Raw genomic sequence first — 19,398 nt, 5'->3', positions numbered from 1 at the left:
AATAGTGCAATGAAGCTATAATGTCTCATTTGACTGATGCAGAAACTAAGGCAGAGGGATTTTTTCCATAATCACGTAGGTAACACACCATAGAGACCAGATTCTCAAATCCAGGATCTCAGTGATGAAGCCCAAACCACAACTCATTTGGCTCATCTGCTTCTTCCAAACCAAACGTATCTGAGAATCTGATCGCAGATTTCTACGGCTATGACTTTAGACCACAGGCGGCCGTTAGCTCTACCCTCTTAGGATGACGTAATTTGCAGAGTGAACACACTCACATAAAGTGCTTTTCTGTGCACTAACATTCTGTGTACATCACCTCGGTTGGGCTCACTACCACTTACCGCACCACGCTGCTGCACACCTGGTCCTTAGAACGCACTTACCTTGAACTTAAGGTGCTGCTAGACCAGCACCTGTTCATGCTCCTCTTCCAGGCTTAGACAATCGGCAACCACTCTCAGCTTCTATGAGTTTGACTTTTTCAGATTCCACAAATGAACAATAATTTTTTTGCCATATTTTAACTAACACAATATCCTCTAGATGCTTGTATGGTATTACAAATGGCACAATTCCTTCTTTTTATGACTAAATAATACTCATAGGTGTGTACATATGTACACACACACATCCCATAATTTATTGATTTATCATCAATAGACATGTATTTCCATACTAGGGCTATTACAAATAATGTTTCAAAGGCCACAGAGACACAGACATTGGTTTGGTATCCTCTGGGCACAGGTAGAACCAGGACTGTCTGGCAGCACGTAAGGTCTGCTTTTAACTGTTTCGTCGACCACCATGCTGTTTTTCATGGTAGCTCAACAATTCACACGCCCGTTGAGATGGACCCTGCTTCCCTTTTCTCCACACTTCACAAACAATTGGCATCTCATCAACTTATTGGTGCTTAATAGAAAAGCTAAGAAGCTAACTCAGTGGTTCTCAACCTTCCTAATGCAGTTCCTCATGTTGTGGTGACCCCTCAACCATAAAAATTATTTCATTGTTATTTGATAACTGTAATTTTTCCGCTGTTATGAATTATAGTGGAAATGTCTGTGTTTTCCGATGGTCTTTAGGCAGCCCCTGTGAAAGGGCCATTTGACCCCTCAGAGGGGTCGCGACCCACAGGTTGAGAAACACTGAGCTAAAGCATGTGCTCTTCCACAGGGATAGTAAATGCTTTCTGTTAATACGCAGTCTTATTTGGAGACCTCAACACTGGACCAAAGACACAGGACTTTGAAATCAGAAAGACTTGAGTTTAAATTCAGCTCTTTTTGGGGGGAGGCAGGGAGCGTGTTTACTTGTAAAACCTGAGGCCCAAATTGCAGCTCAGTTACAGAAGGTCAATAGTGTGACTTAGATGGGAAGATTGTGTCCTATAGGTTTAATACGTTAGTTTCTCTCTTCCTTCTTATTTCTAGAAAATACAGCCAGGACTCTGAAGTTTGGATAGCAAAAGCTACTCATCATTAGGCTTTTTACTGGTCTGTTGAATTCTTCATCCAAAATGTAAAACAAAATAAAACAAACAACAATAAAAATGCAATTAGGCAGAAATGGTTCTCGATATTTTGGGGTTTTTTTGTTTTTGGTTTTGTTTTGTTTTCTGGTTTTTCGAGACAGGGTTTCTCTGTGTATCTCTGGCTGTCCTGGAGAGATTTTTGTTTTAAAAATGACGAAAAACGCATTTTTTACAATATAGTAAAATCACTCAATCTAAAAATGTTTTACAGTTTGGAACTAGGTGTAGTGGCCCACACTTGTGATCCAGTCCTAAGGAAGGGGAGAGAGGAAAATCAGGAGTTTAGGGACATCTTCGAGATATGGCAAGTTCAGGGCCTACAATAGGAGAACCTGTCTCAGAAAACAGGTGAACAGAAACGGTTTGCATTATCTCCAAGTAAATCTGTTTTCTTTCCGCTACCACTTTCAGGAGTGTTTGTTTTGGAAGCATTTCCCTGATGCGTGGCGAGTTCACTTCCACACAACCCGGTTGTGTTGCGACAGTCCCTGCTAACAATGAGCCTGTGAGTTGTCTTCTGCAGATTTCAAAGGAGGTCTATGCACTTTGGCCACTGTGCCTCAACACTGCAGCATCCTAGGATCTACCCGCAACACTGCCCAGTTTGCAGTCCCGGTTCCCAGAAGGTTTCAGCCATGACAATCTTTCCATGGGTCGCATTTACAATGAGCACCACAACCACCTAAAGGCTACAGAGCCACAACCAGGAAGCACCGGCACACCAAGCTGGCAGAGATTTCCCAGGAAAAACCACGATTCTAAATATCCAGAACGACAGAGTAAAATGCATTGCTTGAGTCACTTAAGAAAACTGGCATATTCAAAGCCAAGGAATTTAACTCAGCTATCTGGCTTGTGGCCTCTCAGAGTTACGTGTTCAGCATGAACACAAAGATGATTTAAAGCACATTTCCATGAAATTCTATTTTCATCAGATCACTTTCGATCTGCCGAGGGGGTCACAGGCTCCATTTCACCACGTCAGCACCCTGACGGCAGCATGCTAGTCAAAGTACCCTGGTCCACATGCCAAGACGCCAACATCTTGTTCTCATTATTCTGCCATTAACACTGTCTTTCCAAATATCCCCTCCCACCACAGGATCATGACCCATAATGCAGCAGGCCACAGGAAGCAAACTTAGTTGTCAGAGTTAGTACACAGAATCTGATTATTTTTAGCAATGCATGCGGGCCGACGGATTAACCGAAAGTTAGGGAACTGCAGTTCAACAAACGGTACCTAAAAACCTAATGCATCAGGTTACACAGTGAACAAGAATGTTAGGGGCTGCTCTCCAGAACCGACCGCGCGAGTGAGGGGAATCCTAAGGAAAAGTGCCGTTCAAACACAACCGAGGGGATCTTACCCAGACCGGATGGTAGGAGAGAATGAGGAGCCAGAAAAGGCCTCCTGGAGTCAGGAACATCACCTGAAGGATGAGGAGGTATCAATAAATACAATAAACAAACATACGGGCAGGTGTTGGCCAGAAGAGGCATCAGACCTGAGTCCCAGGCCTGCTCTGTAGCAAAGGGCTGACCTTGACCAAGTCACTCCACTTGCCCCGGATCTCGCTTTTCCTTATGTTAGGACATGGTTAGGTTAGTTAGTCGGTTGGCCAGACTCTTGCTGCACATCAGAATTGCCCAGAGCTTTTCAGAAACCCTGTTTCCTCCAGAAATGTGGTCTTATTAGGTGGGCATCAGGGTTTCCTCAAAACCTCCAGGAGCCACCAGTGTGTGGTCAGGGCTGAGATTTATCTCACAAAGTGACCGCTCAAATCCCTGCCCTCTTAACCTGAAGGCATGCTTCTTAAAACCCCAGTGGAGACCACATCCTAGACATTTAAACCAGCACCTTGGTTTTGGGGATCAGGTCCCAGACATCTGAAAATTCCCAATCCGGTGCCAAGCTGTACCCAAGGTTGACACCCACTGTTCCAGACCTGTGTTTTAGGTTCCTATACGGGCAACGATGGATGGGAGAAGGAAGGAAGAGAAGCCGGGAAGTCTCTCCCTCCCTCATTATCCTGTTAAATTAAAAAAGAAAACTGAACGCCAGAGACCACCAGTGAGTTTGAAATGGGTTTGCACAGGGTAGTTGATTTCAGGTGTATGTGTCCTTCATGCCGGTGCAGGACAGGTGGGAAAGTTCCAAACAACAGAAAATCCAATGGCATGCTTCTCTAACAATGGCTCCAAGGTGTGCGCTCTGCAGTCCTGAGGTAGAATTTGATTTGCATGATTGCCTGTAACACGAGCGTTGCATTCCATGCTCCTGAGGTTACTTACATCTACTTATTAGGCACTGGTGAACCAAACAAACAGTAATTATAAACCACGCCAACAACCCTTTAAATCTGTTGCTGAATTACACATTTCCCATGCCCAGGCCCAGACATACATGTCCACAGCACGACAGAATCACTAATACCATCAGAAATACTAACACCATCAGGGAGACACAGGTCACCTCGGGGTTTCCTTGGGACTGTGAAAGGAGCCAGAGGCTGCTTTGGAAGAGAGCTATTCTCTTCTAGTGCTTCTCCCAGCCGGGTAAATATGACACCGGTCACATGTGTTTTAGAAGTCCCGGGTGAAAATGAACTCTCCAGGAGCTGGGAAATGAGCAACACCTTTAAGAGACGGCTTCATTTCCAGAAACAGTAAGAGCTTCTGCACCTCGGCGCAGCTTATAAAATAACGGCAGGTGGCACCTAAGTCGAGGAGAGGAGTGTGGGAAACCCTGCACCAATAGACCACTGCTCCACCCTCAGCATCCAGGTCGCATTGGTCTGCTAACCTCAGGAGCTGTTAGCCATCCCGGCCTGGGCTGAGATCTTGGTGAGGGCTAAGACTGCGTACATTCCATCAGAAAGCTGGCTTCTTGCCACCTTGCCAGAGGCTGGGGACAGGCAGAAAGGAGTCAGAGACAACAGTCATTTTCATAGGAAAGGCTGTTCGACTTAACTGCAAGTGGGCACTCCCACTAGTGACTCAGACAGACCCCTCTCCCTGGGCAGGGCTGAGAGCTGAGATGACCTCAGTGGCCAAGGAAAATCCCTCCCTGCACAGCATGGGCCTCTCCTAAGAGGCTGAAAAGTTCACACAGCCCTAACCAACAATAAACAGGAAGCTGAGAAACAGAGACCATTTTTTCACCCAAAGTAGAGGCTGACTCACTTTATTAAGTGGTTCTTTCCATCTTAGGCTTTAAAGGGAATACAGTTCTCCACCTTGGCAGTTAGGAGTGGGCGTGGCCCTGGAAACAGCCTGCATGGCCACTGATAGCTGACCAAAGTGAAACCACACACAGACAAAGTAAAACCACACACACACACACACACCGACAAAGTGAAACCACACACACAAAGTAAAACCACACACACACACACAGACAAAGTGAAACCACACACACACACACAAAGTGAAACGACACACACACAGACAAAGTGAAACCACACAAACACACACACACAGAGACAAAGTGAAACCACACACACACACACACACAAAGTGAAACCACACACACACACACACACACAGGATGAATTGCTACATACCATTTCAGGCTAGTCAGTGCATGGATGCCTCCCTATGACACATTAACACATGGGAAAAACTGCACTCAGCCTCAACAAAAAAAAAAGAAAAAAGAAAGAAAGAAAGAAAGAAAGAAAGAAAGAAAGAAAGAAAGAAAGAAAGAAAGAAAGAGAAAGAAAGAAAGAAAGAAAGAAAAAGAAAGAAAGAAAGAAAGAAAGAAAGAAAGAAAGAAAGAAAGAAAGAAAGAAAGAAAGAAAGAAAGGATGTCAGAAGTTACTTGTCAGGCAAAGGCTAGGAGAACATAGTTTTCCCTTACTATCCTCCAAAGCCGTTTTACGCAGAGTTTTGTCTCCTTGTCCTCCTCCCCGTTTAATAACAGACAGTAACGTGGTACAGTGTTAATCTTGGTTTCTTCTTTATACTCTTTTCCCCATATAAAAAGAAAACAATGCTGTTGTAAATCAATGTTAAGGGAACTGTGACTCCTCAGAATCAACCTCCCCCTTTCCCGCCCTGTCCGAGTCCTAACGCTTGGCTTCTTCAGAGGGCACCACTTGGAGCTGCAGCCTTTAAGGAAATGATTGTTAACTAACATGAGGCTACTAGGGCGGAGCCTAATCAGACTGGTGTGCTGAAAGAAGAATTCTTTCTGGAAAAGATACCAGGTGTGTGTGGCCCCACAGAGAAAAACCGTATGGGGGACACGGGGGCGGGGCGGCTGTGTGCAAGCAGGGAGGCTGACCTCAGGAGACCAGGAGGGCTGACATCTTGACCTAGGCCTTCCAGAACTGTGAGGAAATAAGCTTCCGTGGTTTAATGACCTGTTCTGTGATGCTCTTACGGCTGCCCTAGCAAACAAAGACTGCTGAAGGAAAAGCAGGCTCAACTAAAGAGCATGCGGAGCCGTAAATCCCTGAGACTCTTCAGCGGCTGCTTGGATTCTCGGGGCCTCTTGGAACACGTGAGCAAGCTGACGCTGTCAAACTCAGAATGCCCAAAATCAACGTTAAGTTGTTTTTACACAAAAGTAACTGCATAGGCCGATGCCAGTGAGTTTTAAACAACTGGATTTAGTGGTTCCCACGTTATACTCAGGAAAGCCATTTTCATAATGAAAACGCCAATGCTTTTTAATTACGGATGGAATTGCTAGCATAAAAAAAAAACTGACAAGAAAAAAGAGGAATCACTCCTTCCACTCTTAAATGAAAGGCCTTGATAACGCAGCGAAATGTTTTACAATCTTAATCACCGGAAATTGTGTAGATTTAACCCTGGCATTTTCCCAGCTGTACAACAATTGATTCAGGGCTCAGAGCCTCAGACCAAATCCCAGGCCCTTTCTCTTCTCTAATTCCTATTCTCACAGCCCCTGGTCGTGTGGTTAGTGTCCTTCTGCCGAAGATGACAGCACCATATCTAACTCAACAAGGCTAACATCCCATGCATATGACGCTGGAGATACAGCTAACCGTCTTGCCATGCATCAGGCAAGCCATGACCTACATTCCACACTTTCCCCCAGTAAATCTGACCTTAAGAGGAAGATTAATTGCATATTTTAAAAACATGTACACTAACATAAATATGCAAGTGTTTGGAGGTGTGTCTTAGCAACTAAACATCAACTCTCAGCCATTACCAAATGAATATATCAAATGCCTATAGAATATCCCTGCTCCCTAAAGTAAGACTTTATCTAAAATATTGTTCTGTTCAATCCTGGAGAGGCCCCTGCATTTACTGTATCACCGAAGTGTGATTTACTTCTCAAAACCCAACGTGACTAAATGAGCCTCGGGAAGATGTACTGGATGACTTTCCCAAACTTCACAGAAACTTTCCAATAGAAGAAGAGATGCAGAGAACACTCTGCAAGAACTTGTGGGTGGGGGGCACCAGAGCATGAGAAATATGCTCACCAGCGTGACTCATGCCTGCTCCAGACACTAGTCAGTACAGATACATCTTTAACAAGGAAGGCGAAGTCCGGCGGTGGTGGCGCACGCCTTTAATCCCAGCACTTGGGAGGCAGAGGCAGGCGGATCTCTGAGTTCGAGGCCAGCCTGGTCTAAAAGAGCTAGTTCCAGGACAGGCTCCAAAGCTACAGAGAAACCCTGTCTCGAAAAACCAAAGAAAAAAAACAAGGAAGGCGAAAGCCACCATAAAAAGAAACAGGAGAGGACACCTGGAGTCCCAGCAATTGGGACACAGAGGCAGGAGGGCGGCAGCTGACACAGTGGAACACTGATGCAAAAAACAAAAAAGGAAAAAAATGACAAGAATTCCTTTAGGGAGAAAACAAAGGCTAAATATGAAATATGACCAAAGATTTGCATGAATAAACATTTTGCAATTATTATTATTTATGAAAGCAAAGAACTGATGCATGAGATTTGCAACAATCAAGGATGATCTCACAAATGAAGCCTCAAGTCAAATTCCCCTCATTTATATGACCCCACGAACCCTGCGCTGAAACTGCTGCAGGAATCAAACTGGCCATTTCCTCCTGGATTCTAAGGTCCTAGAGAACAAACACCACATTTCTAATATTATTAATTTTTACTTTTACATTACAGATGCTTTACCTACATGTCTATCTGTGCATGCCAGGGGTCCAAAGAAGCCAGAAGAGGCCATCAGATCCCTTGGAACTGGAATAATAGACAGTTGTGAGCTTCCATGTGGGTGCTTGGAACAGACCCCAACTCCTCTACAAGAACACCCAGTGCCCTTAACTGACAAGTCACGCCCCATCCCCCCAGATACCATATTTTGTTTATTAACTTAGTCATAAACTATGACAGCGAGCACAAAATAAGTATCTGCTATGTGTTTACAGGTAAATAGGATATAGTCAATCATATGTGACAGAATATTACTCAGCTATTTAGTGTGGTTTGTGAGATATTCTTTTACAGATGTAGAATACAGATAATGAAAAGTTCCAGAAATGAATAACAGTGATGGCTCACAAACTGAATATGATTTAGTGCCACGGAAATTAGAAAATGGCTAAAATGATAAATGTTAGACGGGCGGTGGTGGCGCACGCCTTTAATCCCAGCACTCAGGAGGCAGAGGCAGGCGGATCTCTGTGAGTTCGAGATCAGCCTGGTCTACAAGAGCTAGTTCCAGGACAGGCTCCAAAACCACAGAGAAACCCTGTCTCGAAAAACCAAAATAAAATAAAATAAAATAAAATAAATAAATAAAAATAAAATAAATTGATAAATGTTATTTACATATTATCACAATGAAAGAAATAAAGTGAGCGGAAGGAATACTTATAGAGCAGGGGGCGGAAAGGGCAGGTGAGAACCGCAGAAAGCTGCAAACACCCTCTGAGGGCGGGAAGCAGCCTGCTAAACCATGTCCGGTGCTGCTCTTTAGGGGGTAACACTAGGGGGTGGGAAATGTTTGTTAATGTCTGATTTTTGCACCTTTCCATAATTTCCAATTTTTTCTCTAACTGCTCACATATTCAGCACTTGCAGATAAAAAGGGGTGTGGTACAGCTGAGGTGGGAGATATGAAGGTTTATCATCAGCCAGTTAAATCTGGATCAAAGTCGATTCAGCTTGCTGCCACCCTGATGGACTCTACACCGCCTATCACTTTTTTTCCCATGATGCTTGTCTCCCCTATGAAAGTTCAACTCAAGCCATGTTAATCAAGAATTTTATCTTTATTATAAGAAAATACTTTCCTTCCCTTCTTTTTCTTTTTTCTCTAAGCCAGCACTTCAGACCTGTTATACCACTGAGTGTGTCTCAGTCGGGCAAACAGTCTCAACGGATAGGTTTGTCCTGGACATGCATGAGTAGTTGTTCTCAGGAAACAATATATGTCTTCAGGAACCTGGGACAAGATACAGAGATGACCTGAGGGAACACTGGAGTCGTCATAGTTGCGGATGAGCTAGAAGCAAGACGTTTATAATCACACAGACTCAGGCAGATGTTAGACAGAAAGAACTGTCATTCATCAACGAATGCTGTTTGTCTTACTAACCCCCAAACTGGACACAAACGCTTCCTTGCTGGGAAGTTCCAAGCCTGTTCTTAAGAGGTGATCAAGCCATACCATAAGCTTCCTTCTATTTCCTATACAAATGAAGTGTCAAAGCTGGGCGGTGGTGGCGCACGCCTTTAATCCCAGCACTCGGGAGGCAGAGGCAGGCGGATCTCTGTGAGTTCGAGACCAACCTGGTCTACAAGAGCTAGTTCCAGGACAGGCTCCAAAACCACAGAGAAACCCTGTCTCGAAAAACCAAAAAAAAAAAAAAAAAAAAAAAAAAGAATCAAATAAAGTGTCAAACCCCAAGAAGCAGCAGTGAAATGCTGAAGGTACTAGCATTGACAGTCACTAGGAGAGAAGCACAGGAAAACCTTCGACAGACTTCCTAACCGATCCCAGTGAAGACCGTGTAATAAAGTTCACGAAAATTCTCCTATTCTTTGTTCCTCAATAATAGAAAAACATTCATCACTACGGGTCAGTGACCTCATACGCCAGAAAAACCATGAAGGAGCTTGCATTTCCTTTTTTGACAATCCTGTTTAGGAATCCTGCATTCCTTTCTTTAATTGTTGTGGATCCTCAGAGCCCTCTGAAAGGTCCCTCCACCATCTGTTGTTATCCTAGCAGGGCTGAACACAGTGCCCAGCTAGCTCCTAAACTTTGAAAAAAACAAACCACAACATTACACTTCTGACAGCTACCCGACTCTAAGTGATGACGACACGACGGTGCTCCCAGACAGTCCAGAGGGCCGGTGTGACCAACAAGGCCCTCTATGTCATACCATGACCTTTATAGAACAAAGGACTTGAAATTACCCACATCGTTTAGCAAACAGATAGCATCAGAAGTTGCTACAGATCAACACTGAACCAAACCCCTCCCTGTGGAAAGGCAGCTCTTATCTTTGCTAAGATCAGCCTCCCTCCCACAAAAGCCCTCTTTGCCTTATTAAGCCAAGAATACCAGAGACTCTCCAGCTGTCGGGAGCTTCCTTTGTGCTCAACAAACAACACAAACTGAACTCATTACCTTCAGGCTGGAAAGCCAAATTCACTCTTTCAAAAACACACCAGCAATAAGCGACTCTGGCCTGACGAAAGAGAAACACAAACAACATTGCCGAGGTCCATGGCGTTCTAGAATAAAAGTGTGCAGAGGGCCATTATGTCTAGGCCGAGTCTGGAATCTGCCTGGGCAGGATCCTAAAGGCTGGGGACTTCAATCTCCCTCTATGGGCTGCATGGGATGAAGAAGCAGACCTACATTGTCTCTGGCTGGTTCGTGCTGCTTTAGTCTTCCATGCTAGAAAACAGATATCACTGAACCAGGCTTGTTGTGCCTGCTTGCCTGCTCTCTTCACAGAGGCACCTTAGAATAAAACATGGGGCACTCCCTTTCTCTCTCCAGTCTTTCAAACCCATGTTTCCTGCCCCTAAAGAACTAGCTACAGGGAAAGATGGCTTAGTTGAAGCAAACGAGGCAGAAACCAGCCTGCTTTAAAGATCTGGAAGAAGTATCTGAAGTCAGCATCCAGAGCATGACTGTGGTCAGTCGCTGTGGGTTCTAGCGGGTAAGGGTCTGCCCAGTGGGCGTCAAGGGCACCCCTGCCAAGCTCCACTGGGGTCAATAACACCCTCCTACCATTTCTATGCTCTGACCCTCTATCACCCATTTCTGGAGGGGGAGTGTTGTGTGTGTGTGTGTGTGTGTGTGTGGTGCTTTTCACACATGATACTTTAACAGAATCTGGTAAAATCCAAAAACCCTTTCCCTGGAAAAATTCTCAAAAGTAGACATACATGAAGAGTATTGCATAGACTCTGTGGGAATTCCCAAACTCCTAAGCCCACCATAGACACCAGGAGAAGGGATACTATGCAATCTAAACATTTCTGAGTGTCTGCCACATGCCAAGCGCTGAGAAGAACCCATCTCAAGCCCAGTCCTTCATCATTCTGAATTCCGGCCCATTCTCCCATGCTCCCATGCTCCATGCAAAACTCCCACTGGGAACACCTCCCCGGCTCTGGGGTATCGATTCAGGAAACAACTAGTCAGAACTTTAAATATCATCTCTTGAATAGGAATATGAAACACACCACCCCAATGTTTTTCCCAAGAGCCACTCTTTCCGTCTCTCCCTCTGGAGGCCCTGCCCCGGAGATCCCTTAGCACAGATCAGCCTTATGCAGCCCCATGCTCGCTCCTTCCGTTAGGACTGTCAGCAGCAGAGAGGGCATGCCGGCAACTAAACCAGGTTTGATTTCCAGCTTCTAGTGAAATGCCCACACTGGAGGAGAGCATGCCACGGGGTACACAGACGTAAACCAGGCACTTTTAAACAGTAGTCCTAACACTCAACCCAACGGGATGAGTGAGGTCAAGACACACCGTAAAGGGACGATGGCAATAACCGGGACAACAGGGGCGGGCAGGAACCTGCGCGAATGAGGAACACAATACTCAAGAGTTAAGGATGACCACAAAGTCGGGCAGAAAGTTCGGGAGCTGAGGCGGGAGAAGGCAAGAGGAGAATGGGTGGAAACATACAGGAATGTGACTTTATCCTCTGTTGCTCCTCTGTTGCTTATTTTTACTTGGTAAAGTAACAACTAACTGTTAGAGAAAGTGGACAGGATAAACGAACAATCATGACTTCACTGTACACAGATAAGCAGTATCACTGTCTCCCATCTTTATAAACGGGTGTGCCTGTGCCTGTGACTAGTTGTGTTTCAACTGTACTAAAATGTCCATGTTTACTGTGTACCAGACCCTGTGTGACTATGAAATCATTTCATCACTACTATCAATCATAATCATGGATGAGGGCACTGTCCAAGACCACACAGCTCACAGGCAGCTAGGGCGAATTCAATGATAAGTATTTTCATTTCAAAACTTCATTTCTTTTCTCTTTTCTTATTCTCACTGGGTTCATTTACAGGGACAAGATAAATTCATTTTTCCCGTTTTCTCGGAGAAGTTCCTCCGGGACCCCGATTAGCATGCTTATAAACCTGAGGAATGAACTCTTGCTCTTGCCATCTTCCCACACAGGTCCTTCCACAACCCCACCACAGGCCCTGGCTGAGGGACGACACAGTCAGACCCCTGCTTTAGACAGATAAATCTAGAAACAGAGAGGAGGAGGGCGCATTTGGAGTAAGTCGGCAAAATGAAACTCAAACCAAGATGTAGTCACACGGCAGGCCTAGAAACAAGCGGTCTCTGGGAAAGAGCAGGAGCCTGGCTCAGAACACAGAGACGGGGCATTTAAAGGATATGATGTTCCGTTGAGAACACAGAGAGGAAACGGGTGGAAGGAGGAAGAGGAAATGGAACACTGTGGGTGGACAGAGGATGCCATTCAAAGGGAGGGGAAAACCAGATGGGGTGTGATTCCCCGAGTGGCTGAGGGAGAGGTGGGAATGAGCCCCACTGTGAGCAGTCAAATGCATTCCAGAAGTCCAGGATCCTGAAAGAAGCAATGGGGCCACAGAGGAGAACAGGGAGGGGGCTGTGGTGTACCTGGGAGCAGGGACTCGAAAATGCTATGGGTGTAACTAGCATTGCCCCTGGAGAACAGGCACTGCACAGAGAGAGAGAGACAGACAGACAGACAGACAGACAGACAGAACTAGCATTGCCACTGGAGAACAGGCACTGCAGAGAGAGAGAGAGAGAGAGAGAGCGTGCAAAGGGGGCTCAAATTCACTTTCAATTAAATCGGAGGAATGGGGCCAAAAGAGAGGGGAAAGGAACCACAACCCATCTTGAGGTTCTTCAGCCCTTCAGCTTCCCAGAAAGATTCACTTTTTAAAATAATTTGGAGGTCAGTCAGCTAATTTTAAACAGTGAACTAAATCACATAAAGTTCACGATGGGGCAGGAATTTGCATCTCCAGGCTGCCTTGCAGAGCTTCATTCAGCAGCCATATGGAGCCAGCGATTAATATTCAGTAGGAAGAGAATTTATAATCAGGCGCCTGCCATTCAAATGTGAAATGTTTTCTGCTCAGTACCCCCAATAATATCTGAATATATCTCCAGTTTAAAATAACGCTTATGAATAATTTTATAAATGTCCTAGCAAGAATGATAATAGAACAATCTATTTTCACTGCTACATGAAACAAAAAAGAGGAATGAATGATTCAGTTAAACAAAGAATTTAGTATGCTCTATAATAAATATCGAACAGTCATTACTTGGGCTATTTAAAGGGTGGCTGGGGTCAAAAGATGATTATAATAGCTAGCATTTGTGCCTACATTTATTTTCTCTCCGTTACTTAAATTGACAGAAGAAACTTCCTAGATTCATAAATTTGTTTTACCACATTAGAATGCTGGAAATCAAATTTGTTTTTCTTGATTTATATACAGGCAGTAATAATAAGATTCGATAATGATTAACCGTGGTCACAATCACATAAGTGGAAAGTGCAGCCTATCTAAGGTACCAGTACAAGAGACAGACAGATATGAAAACAAATTACCCAAATGCCTTAGGCAAATGTGGTTTAGAATCTCAAATGACCACTGTGGTGGAGTGAGTGTGCGTGCGTGCGTGCGTGCGTGCGTGTGTGTGTGTGTGTGTGTGTGTGCGTGCACACTCATACACGTGTCAGGTACATGATCAATTTTATGGCACCATGATCATAAACAGACCTGTGATAACATCAAGGGGACACACTAGGGGCAGATGAACTCATCTGGATCACACAACGCAATAACATACTACCCCAATCCCAATATGCCCTCAACAAACACTGCACCTGTTCTGGGTCCGGGCCACTTACTCCATTATGGTCTCTACTGATGAGGATTCTCAGTTTGCGATATATTTCTCTATGGCTTTGTGTTTCTGAGATGCGGTTTCACTATATAACCCAGACTAGCCTCAAACTCATGGCTTTCCTGTCAGTCTTCCACGGCTGGGTTTACAGGCACACACCACCATCTGACTGGTTTTGCTGCTCTGTTTGGGATGGTTCTTCCCAAACTAAGAAGCCTATGATTCCACGGTAATGCCTTTACAGATAATAGCCAAGGAGCAGGGTCTACGGCAGCCTCCTTCATCACAGTCCTGCTTTTCCTGGAAGACAGACGCCCCAGGCAGAGGACAAAGCCACAGTGCGGAAGAGGTTTTTCTAAGTGGAAAGGGTAACCAGGGTTAAAGGTGACCGGCAGATTAAACATTCAGGATTAGAATAAAAAAGGAAAGGAGGAAATGAGATTGCATGCATAAACTACAGGAACAGGTACTCTTAAAACTGGGAATTCTCTAATAAGCAGGCATTCTGACAATCTGAGCATATTAAATGGTGGCTGGATGGGATAGCATTCACTACTATAAGAAAGAGGTATTTATTATATGGAGACATTTTAAGTAAAAACCAGCTTATTCTCGACTATAAAAGAGAAGTAAAACATTGTCAAATCTTGAACAGAGTTATCTTAAAAACATGATTGTTTCGTGACTTGCCATTCAAAGGGAAGCACATAATAAAACATCTGAACCAGGAACCTTTGGCATCCGCGTGCACTGTGTATCGTACAGGTTTCTACCTCATCGTTAGCTAATCTAGTCTCAGGTTTCCCTTTGTAACTTGGGGGATTTTCCACAATTCGTTTAATCATAGGTCTTCCAGTGAAAAGGTTAAATACTACAATCTCTACCAAAGTGTGATAGGTATCTGATAAAAAAAGCAAAATTATCTGGATGTGGAAGCAAACACCTCTAATCCTAGCACTTGGGAGATGGCAGCAGGAGAGACCAGGAGTTCGTGCCCAGAGCTACAGCAAATTCAAGGCTAGTCTGAAGTCCTGGCTCTTGGGACTCTGTCTCAGAAAATAAATAAGTAAACAAAAAGACAAGTGATGAACAAAAATACCAGAATAACCATACACTTATGCTATTTTCTAAAATCAAACTTAAAATACGGGAATAAAAATGGATTCCAGGGCTGGAGCTATAGGAGCTCAGTGAGTAGAAACTCTTGCCACCATGTCTGATTGCCTGAATTTTCTCCCTAGGACCCACAAGGCAAAGGTTTTCCTCTGACCTCCACATGTGTGCATTGTGGCTAGCATGCATCCATGAAAAAACGAAGGGTGGGGGATAGAAAAAGGAAAAAAAAAAGAGAAAGTAAAATAAATGTAATCTCTAAAGTGGGATATATATTTTCCCCCAATAGTTCTAACAAGCGTTGCTAGTGCCTACAAACCTTCAGCAAACCGCCCAGTCCTGTGCAGCCCATTCTGCTAAGAGAGGTACAGCACAGTGGTGAGCATCATGGATTCAGAACCCAGAGGTCCCACATTTAACTGTCAGATCAGTCCCCTGTAACCTATGTGATCTTGGCAAGTTACCGGATGTGTGCCTTGGCTTTTTTCGCTCATAGAAAGGAGATCACAGTGGTGCACACCCACCAGGATCCTTGTGAGGAACCACTGAGAAGTATACCTGGGAGAAAACCCAGCACTTGCCCACGCTGTTCAGGACTAGCTTTCTGATACAGTCTTATAATCATCACTATGACTGCTAGTCATTAAACAAAAGCCAACTCAGGCAGGTCTGAGGACTCAAGTCTAATAATCGGCTGTTCATAGAATTCCGTATTTTAGTGTATACTATAATTAAAATCTAAGGCCCAAGTGTGCTCTTAGTGAAGTACAGAAGGCTATTATTCAAGGCTAGTGAAGGGGAGAGACAACTGGGCATGGGTCTCCCAACACAGGTTGATGACCCTTCTTTTCTTAGTGGCCTCCACTAAGTTCTTAACACACTGCAACAACACCTACAAACAAGGCCACAAGGAAACCCCTCCACCAAGTTTCCCCGGAGATCATTTTGTGGGGGCCATATTAAAAACATCTAATTTCTCGTGCTAGCCTAGTCTCTGATTTTTGAGAGGACAGGAAAGACGGTCTTCACTGGGGCAAAGTCATGGATCTGAGCAGTCAGATATCACCTAGCAACCCCAAGAGATACCCAACCATGGATGCTCAAGCCCCTGATAGGAAATCACGTGGTGTTTGCACATGACCTTTCAAGCCTCCTCTACACTATAAACCACCTGCAGACCACTGACAGAAAATGCAAAGCACACGCTGTGTAAGCAGCTGCGGGGCTGTGTTGTTAGTGAATAATGATGGAGACACTCCTGTATATGTCACGGCTCTTCACAGTACTTGGATCTGCAGTTGGCTAAACGCAGGAATGGGGACCCTGTAGACAGAGAGGCAAACTATACTGCCTCCCCTGGCAATAACGGCCAACATCTCCATCCTCCTCTCACCCCCCTTCTTGCCCACCTGCAGGAGGTATGCAGGACCATATTACAGATGCAGAATCTCCCAAAAACCTTCCCCTCCCCGGCCCTTCAAGTTATATAGCTCAACAGTTTTTCGTTATTGCCTTCTTCCTTTCTATCCAGCATCCATCCATCAAGCCTCTCCTTCTTAGATTGCAGAACCTTTTGGAAGAGCTTTTGCAAACCCAAAGCATAAATCAAATCTCCCCAGACTCTTTACAGGCGTTATCAACATACAGTTATGAAATCAGCAAGCTGGGAGGACTCTTGGATATCTAATCTAATCCAAATCTTGCTGTTTACTGACAAGGGAGCTAGGATATTGGTGATTACCCATAATAAGAGCAATAACTGACTCACAGTAACCTAACATGTTTATATAGCTCAGGCGAAGCACCGTAATTATATATCCTCCTCCTCCTCTGAGACCTTAAGTCCTTCTTGAATGAGGTTATTCACTTAAATTCAGGTTCTTAATGATATCTTGTACCTTCTAACTTCTGTAGATATAAGGCTAATACTTAGAATTTTTAATCTTTTGTGCCTCTACCTTGAACGCCAGTTTTACATCACTGTTATTAACAGCACCAGCATGTGATTCTCAAATTATTTCAAACAAGGTATAATTTTGTATGTTTAGGATTTCTGGATTTTATTTCCTCTGCCTATGATGGGATTAATAGCCAGGGCTTGGAGGGATTTGGAAAATCAAAGTTTGGACTCCTGTTGACTTCAAATGAGAAAACCTAGTGGGAAGCTATATGATGAAGAAAATCATTAAAACTACATTTATTATTTTCCCGAGATGGTATGTTCTTCTCAAAAGACGTACCTTCCCTCTGCTAGAGAGGAATATTTCGACCGACATTTTATGGGTAACAAGCTAAGTTAAATGTAAATTTACACCAGGACTGATTATGTATGCCTGCAATTCCAGCATGCAGTAGGCTGGAGGAAGAGAATTGGGAGTCGGGGACCAACTTTGGTTATACAGGGAAATTGACTCAAAAGAACAAACAAACAAAAAGAAAATTTTAAAACAAGCAAGAAAAATCATCTTTTAATTCTGTGGCCTCAACGTCTATGTCTCATACTTAGATTCCATCAATGAAATCAGCCCAGAGAGCGGTGGGAGGGGTCAAGGTCACGAAGCCACTCAGGCTCTCGCTCTCATGATAGGCAGGGGAGGATACCCACAGGGGTCAGACCCCACAGCTGTAAACATCCTGATTACTGGTGCCCTTGCTATACAGACTTTATTTCACTGTAAAACCAAATGCTGACCGACACTAGGCACTATCGAATGCTCCTGTTTCTGAATAGTCTTATTCCATCCAGCAACAATGTGATACGTGGGCAGCTTAGCAAAGGTGACACCGAACAGCCAGACTGACAAACTGCTCCCTGCCCCTCAACCCCACATGCGAGGGTCTCAATAGACATCTCATAATCAACAAAGCAGGTATTTCCCACAGAACAAGGACGGGCGTGCAGTCTGAAAATATACAGCTATGATAAGCCCTTATTAATGTTACATCACATTCTACATCCAGAATAAGCAAGCAAACTTCAATGGGAATTCGTTCCTCAGAAAAGTTGAGAAGCAGAGATATCAACACCCAAAATGAGTGGGGAGCCATGTATGACATGCTCCTGCTGTGTGATGGTTTCCACAGATCCCAAAAGACAATTCAGTAAAGAGACAAAACCATAACCTGACCAGTTTGTTCCTCAGAGTCAGTATTTATTCATATAACTGTTTTAAAGTATGCTGGTAACTAAATCACCATATGCAAAACACAACATAAGAAAATAAAATACAAAACCTAAAAACGTCCCCCACAGGCTCGTGTTTTGAAGCCTTTGGTGCTATTCTGTTGGGGTATATCAGGGTAAGTGGTGGAAACAGGTTACTAAGGTCAAGTAATTAATCCTTGACAGTTCTATCTCTGTTCCAGCCGTGGTCTCTATTTCCTCGTCTGTGTCATGTGATCATTTGCCAGCATCTGTTCCCATGGTCGAAGACAGAGCCACCTCTGTCTGCTACCACGCCCTCACTTCCAGAAGAACTGAAATCTCTCTGAAACTGTGAGCCAAGAGAAGCCTTCCAGCCCTTGGCCTCTCTGTCAGTAACCCCAAAACACCTCATATAATGCTTCCCTCATTCATAATGTTAGCTCTGAACCTGAAAAAATGTGAGAACAGTTTTGTTTCAAAGGAAGAATAAATTACCCCCCAAATTCCAATTGCCATGGGCTGTGGACAATGAAACTTTTCCACAGTGCGAAATGAGCATCAAAGAGGAACACTGATGCCCACCCAAACTTCAGCATGGACATTGCCTAAGAAGCAAGGGCACTTCATCAAAAAATACTGGTTTAAAAAGCTTACTTAAACTTTGAAAAATATGATTAATCTTCAAAAATGTACATTTTTGTACTGAGAGTTTTCTGGTCACCACTGAATTATCTGCAAAAACAATTCCTTAAACCCTTTACACCATCTCCTGTTATATTCAGAGTAAATATAGGTCTCCAGGAAAAATTAACTCAAAGCATTTCATTTAGCTTCAAAATTATGGAAACAGAAGTCGAAGATACAAACTTTTGTCTGCTTCCTAGCTGGTGAACTGACCTAAATGGTTTTTCTGTGTTTGTCTACGTGCTGAAAATGACAAAGTTGGTAAATGTCCTGTGTCCTTCACCCCGAGGGAGGCCCTTGGTTTTGTCTATTTGTTTGTCTGTTTGTGATAGGGTCCTATTTACTGGCTGTTCTGGAACTTGCTGTGTAGACCAAGTTGGCCCGAAACTCAAAGATTCCCCTGCCTCTCAAGTCCTGGAATTAAAGGTGTGTGCCACACACCCAGCCCCAAGGCAGGCCCTTAGAAGAAAGTTTTCCCAAACTCTGTCACAAGGTGTTTTGTTTTAATTTGTTTGAGATAGTATCTCCAGTAACT

The 19,398-nt window shown here is 44.1% G+C and overlaps 1 protein-coding gene across 3 annotated transcripts in view; it reads right to left on the bottom strand.

The window, feature by feature from the left end:
• The window catches only part of Ano6 (anoctamin 6), a 176,378-nt gene that overhangs the window by 135,790 nt on the left and 21,190 nt on the right, over positions 1–19,398 (bottom strand). For 2 of the 3 annotated variants that reach the window (XM_057791986.1, XM_057791987.1), the window contains exon 2: positions 2,917–2,979. The exons of the other annotated variant lie outside the window; for it this stretch is intronic. In XM_057791986.1, the coding sequence (XP_057647969.1) occupies positions 2,917–2,979 (63 nt within the window). The remainder of the gene's footprint in view (positions 1–2,916; positions 2,980–19,398) is intronic. 3 annotated transcript variants of the gene reach the window in all.

The sequence above is a fragment of the Chionomys nivalis genome, chromosome 17 (assembly GCF_950005125.1).
Source record: "Chionomys nivalis chromosome 17, mChiNiv1.1, whole genome shotgun sequence".
NCBI classification, from domain to species: Eukaryota; Metazoa; Chordata; class Mammalia; order Rodentia; family Cricetidae; genus Chionomys; species Chionomys nivalis.
This window is presented reverse-complemented; position numbering and strand designations above follow the sequence as displayed.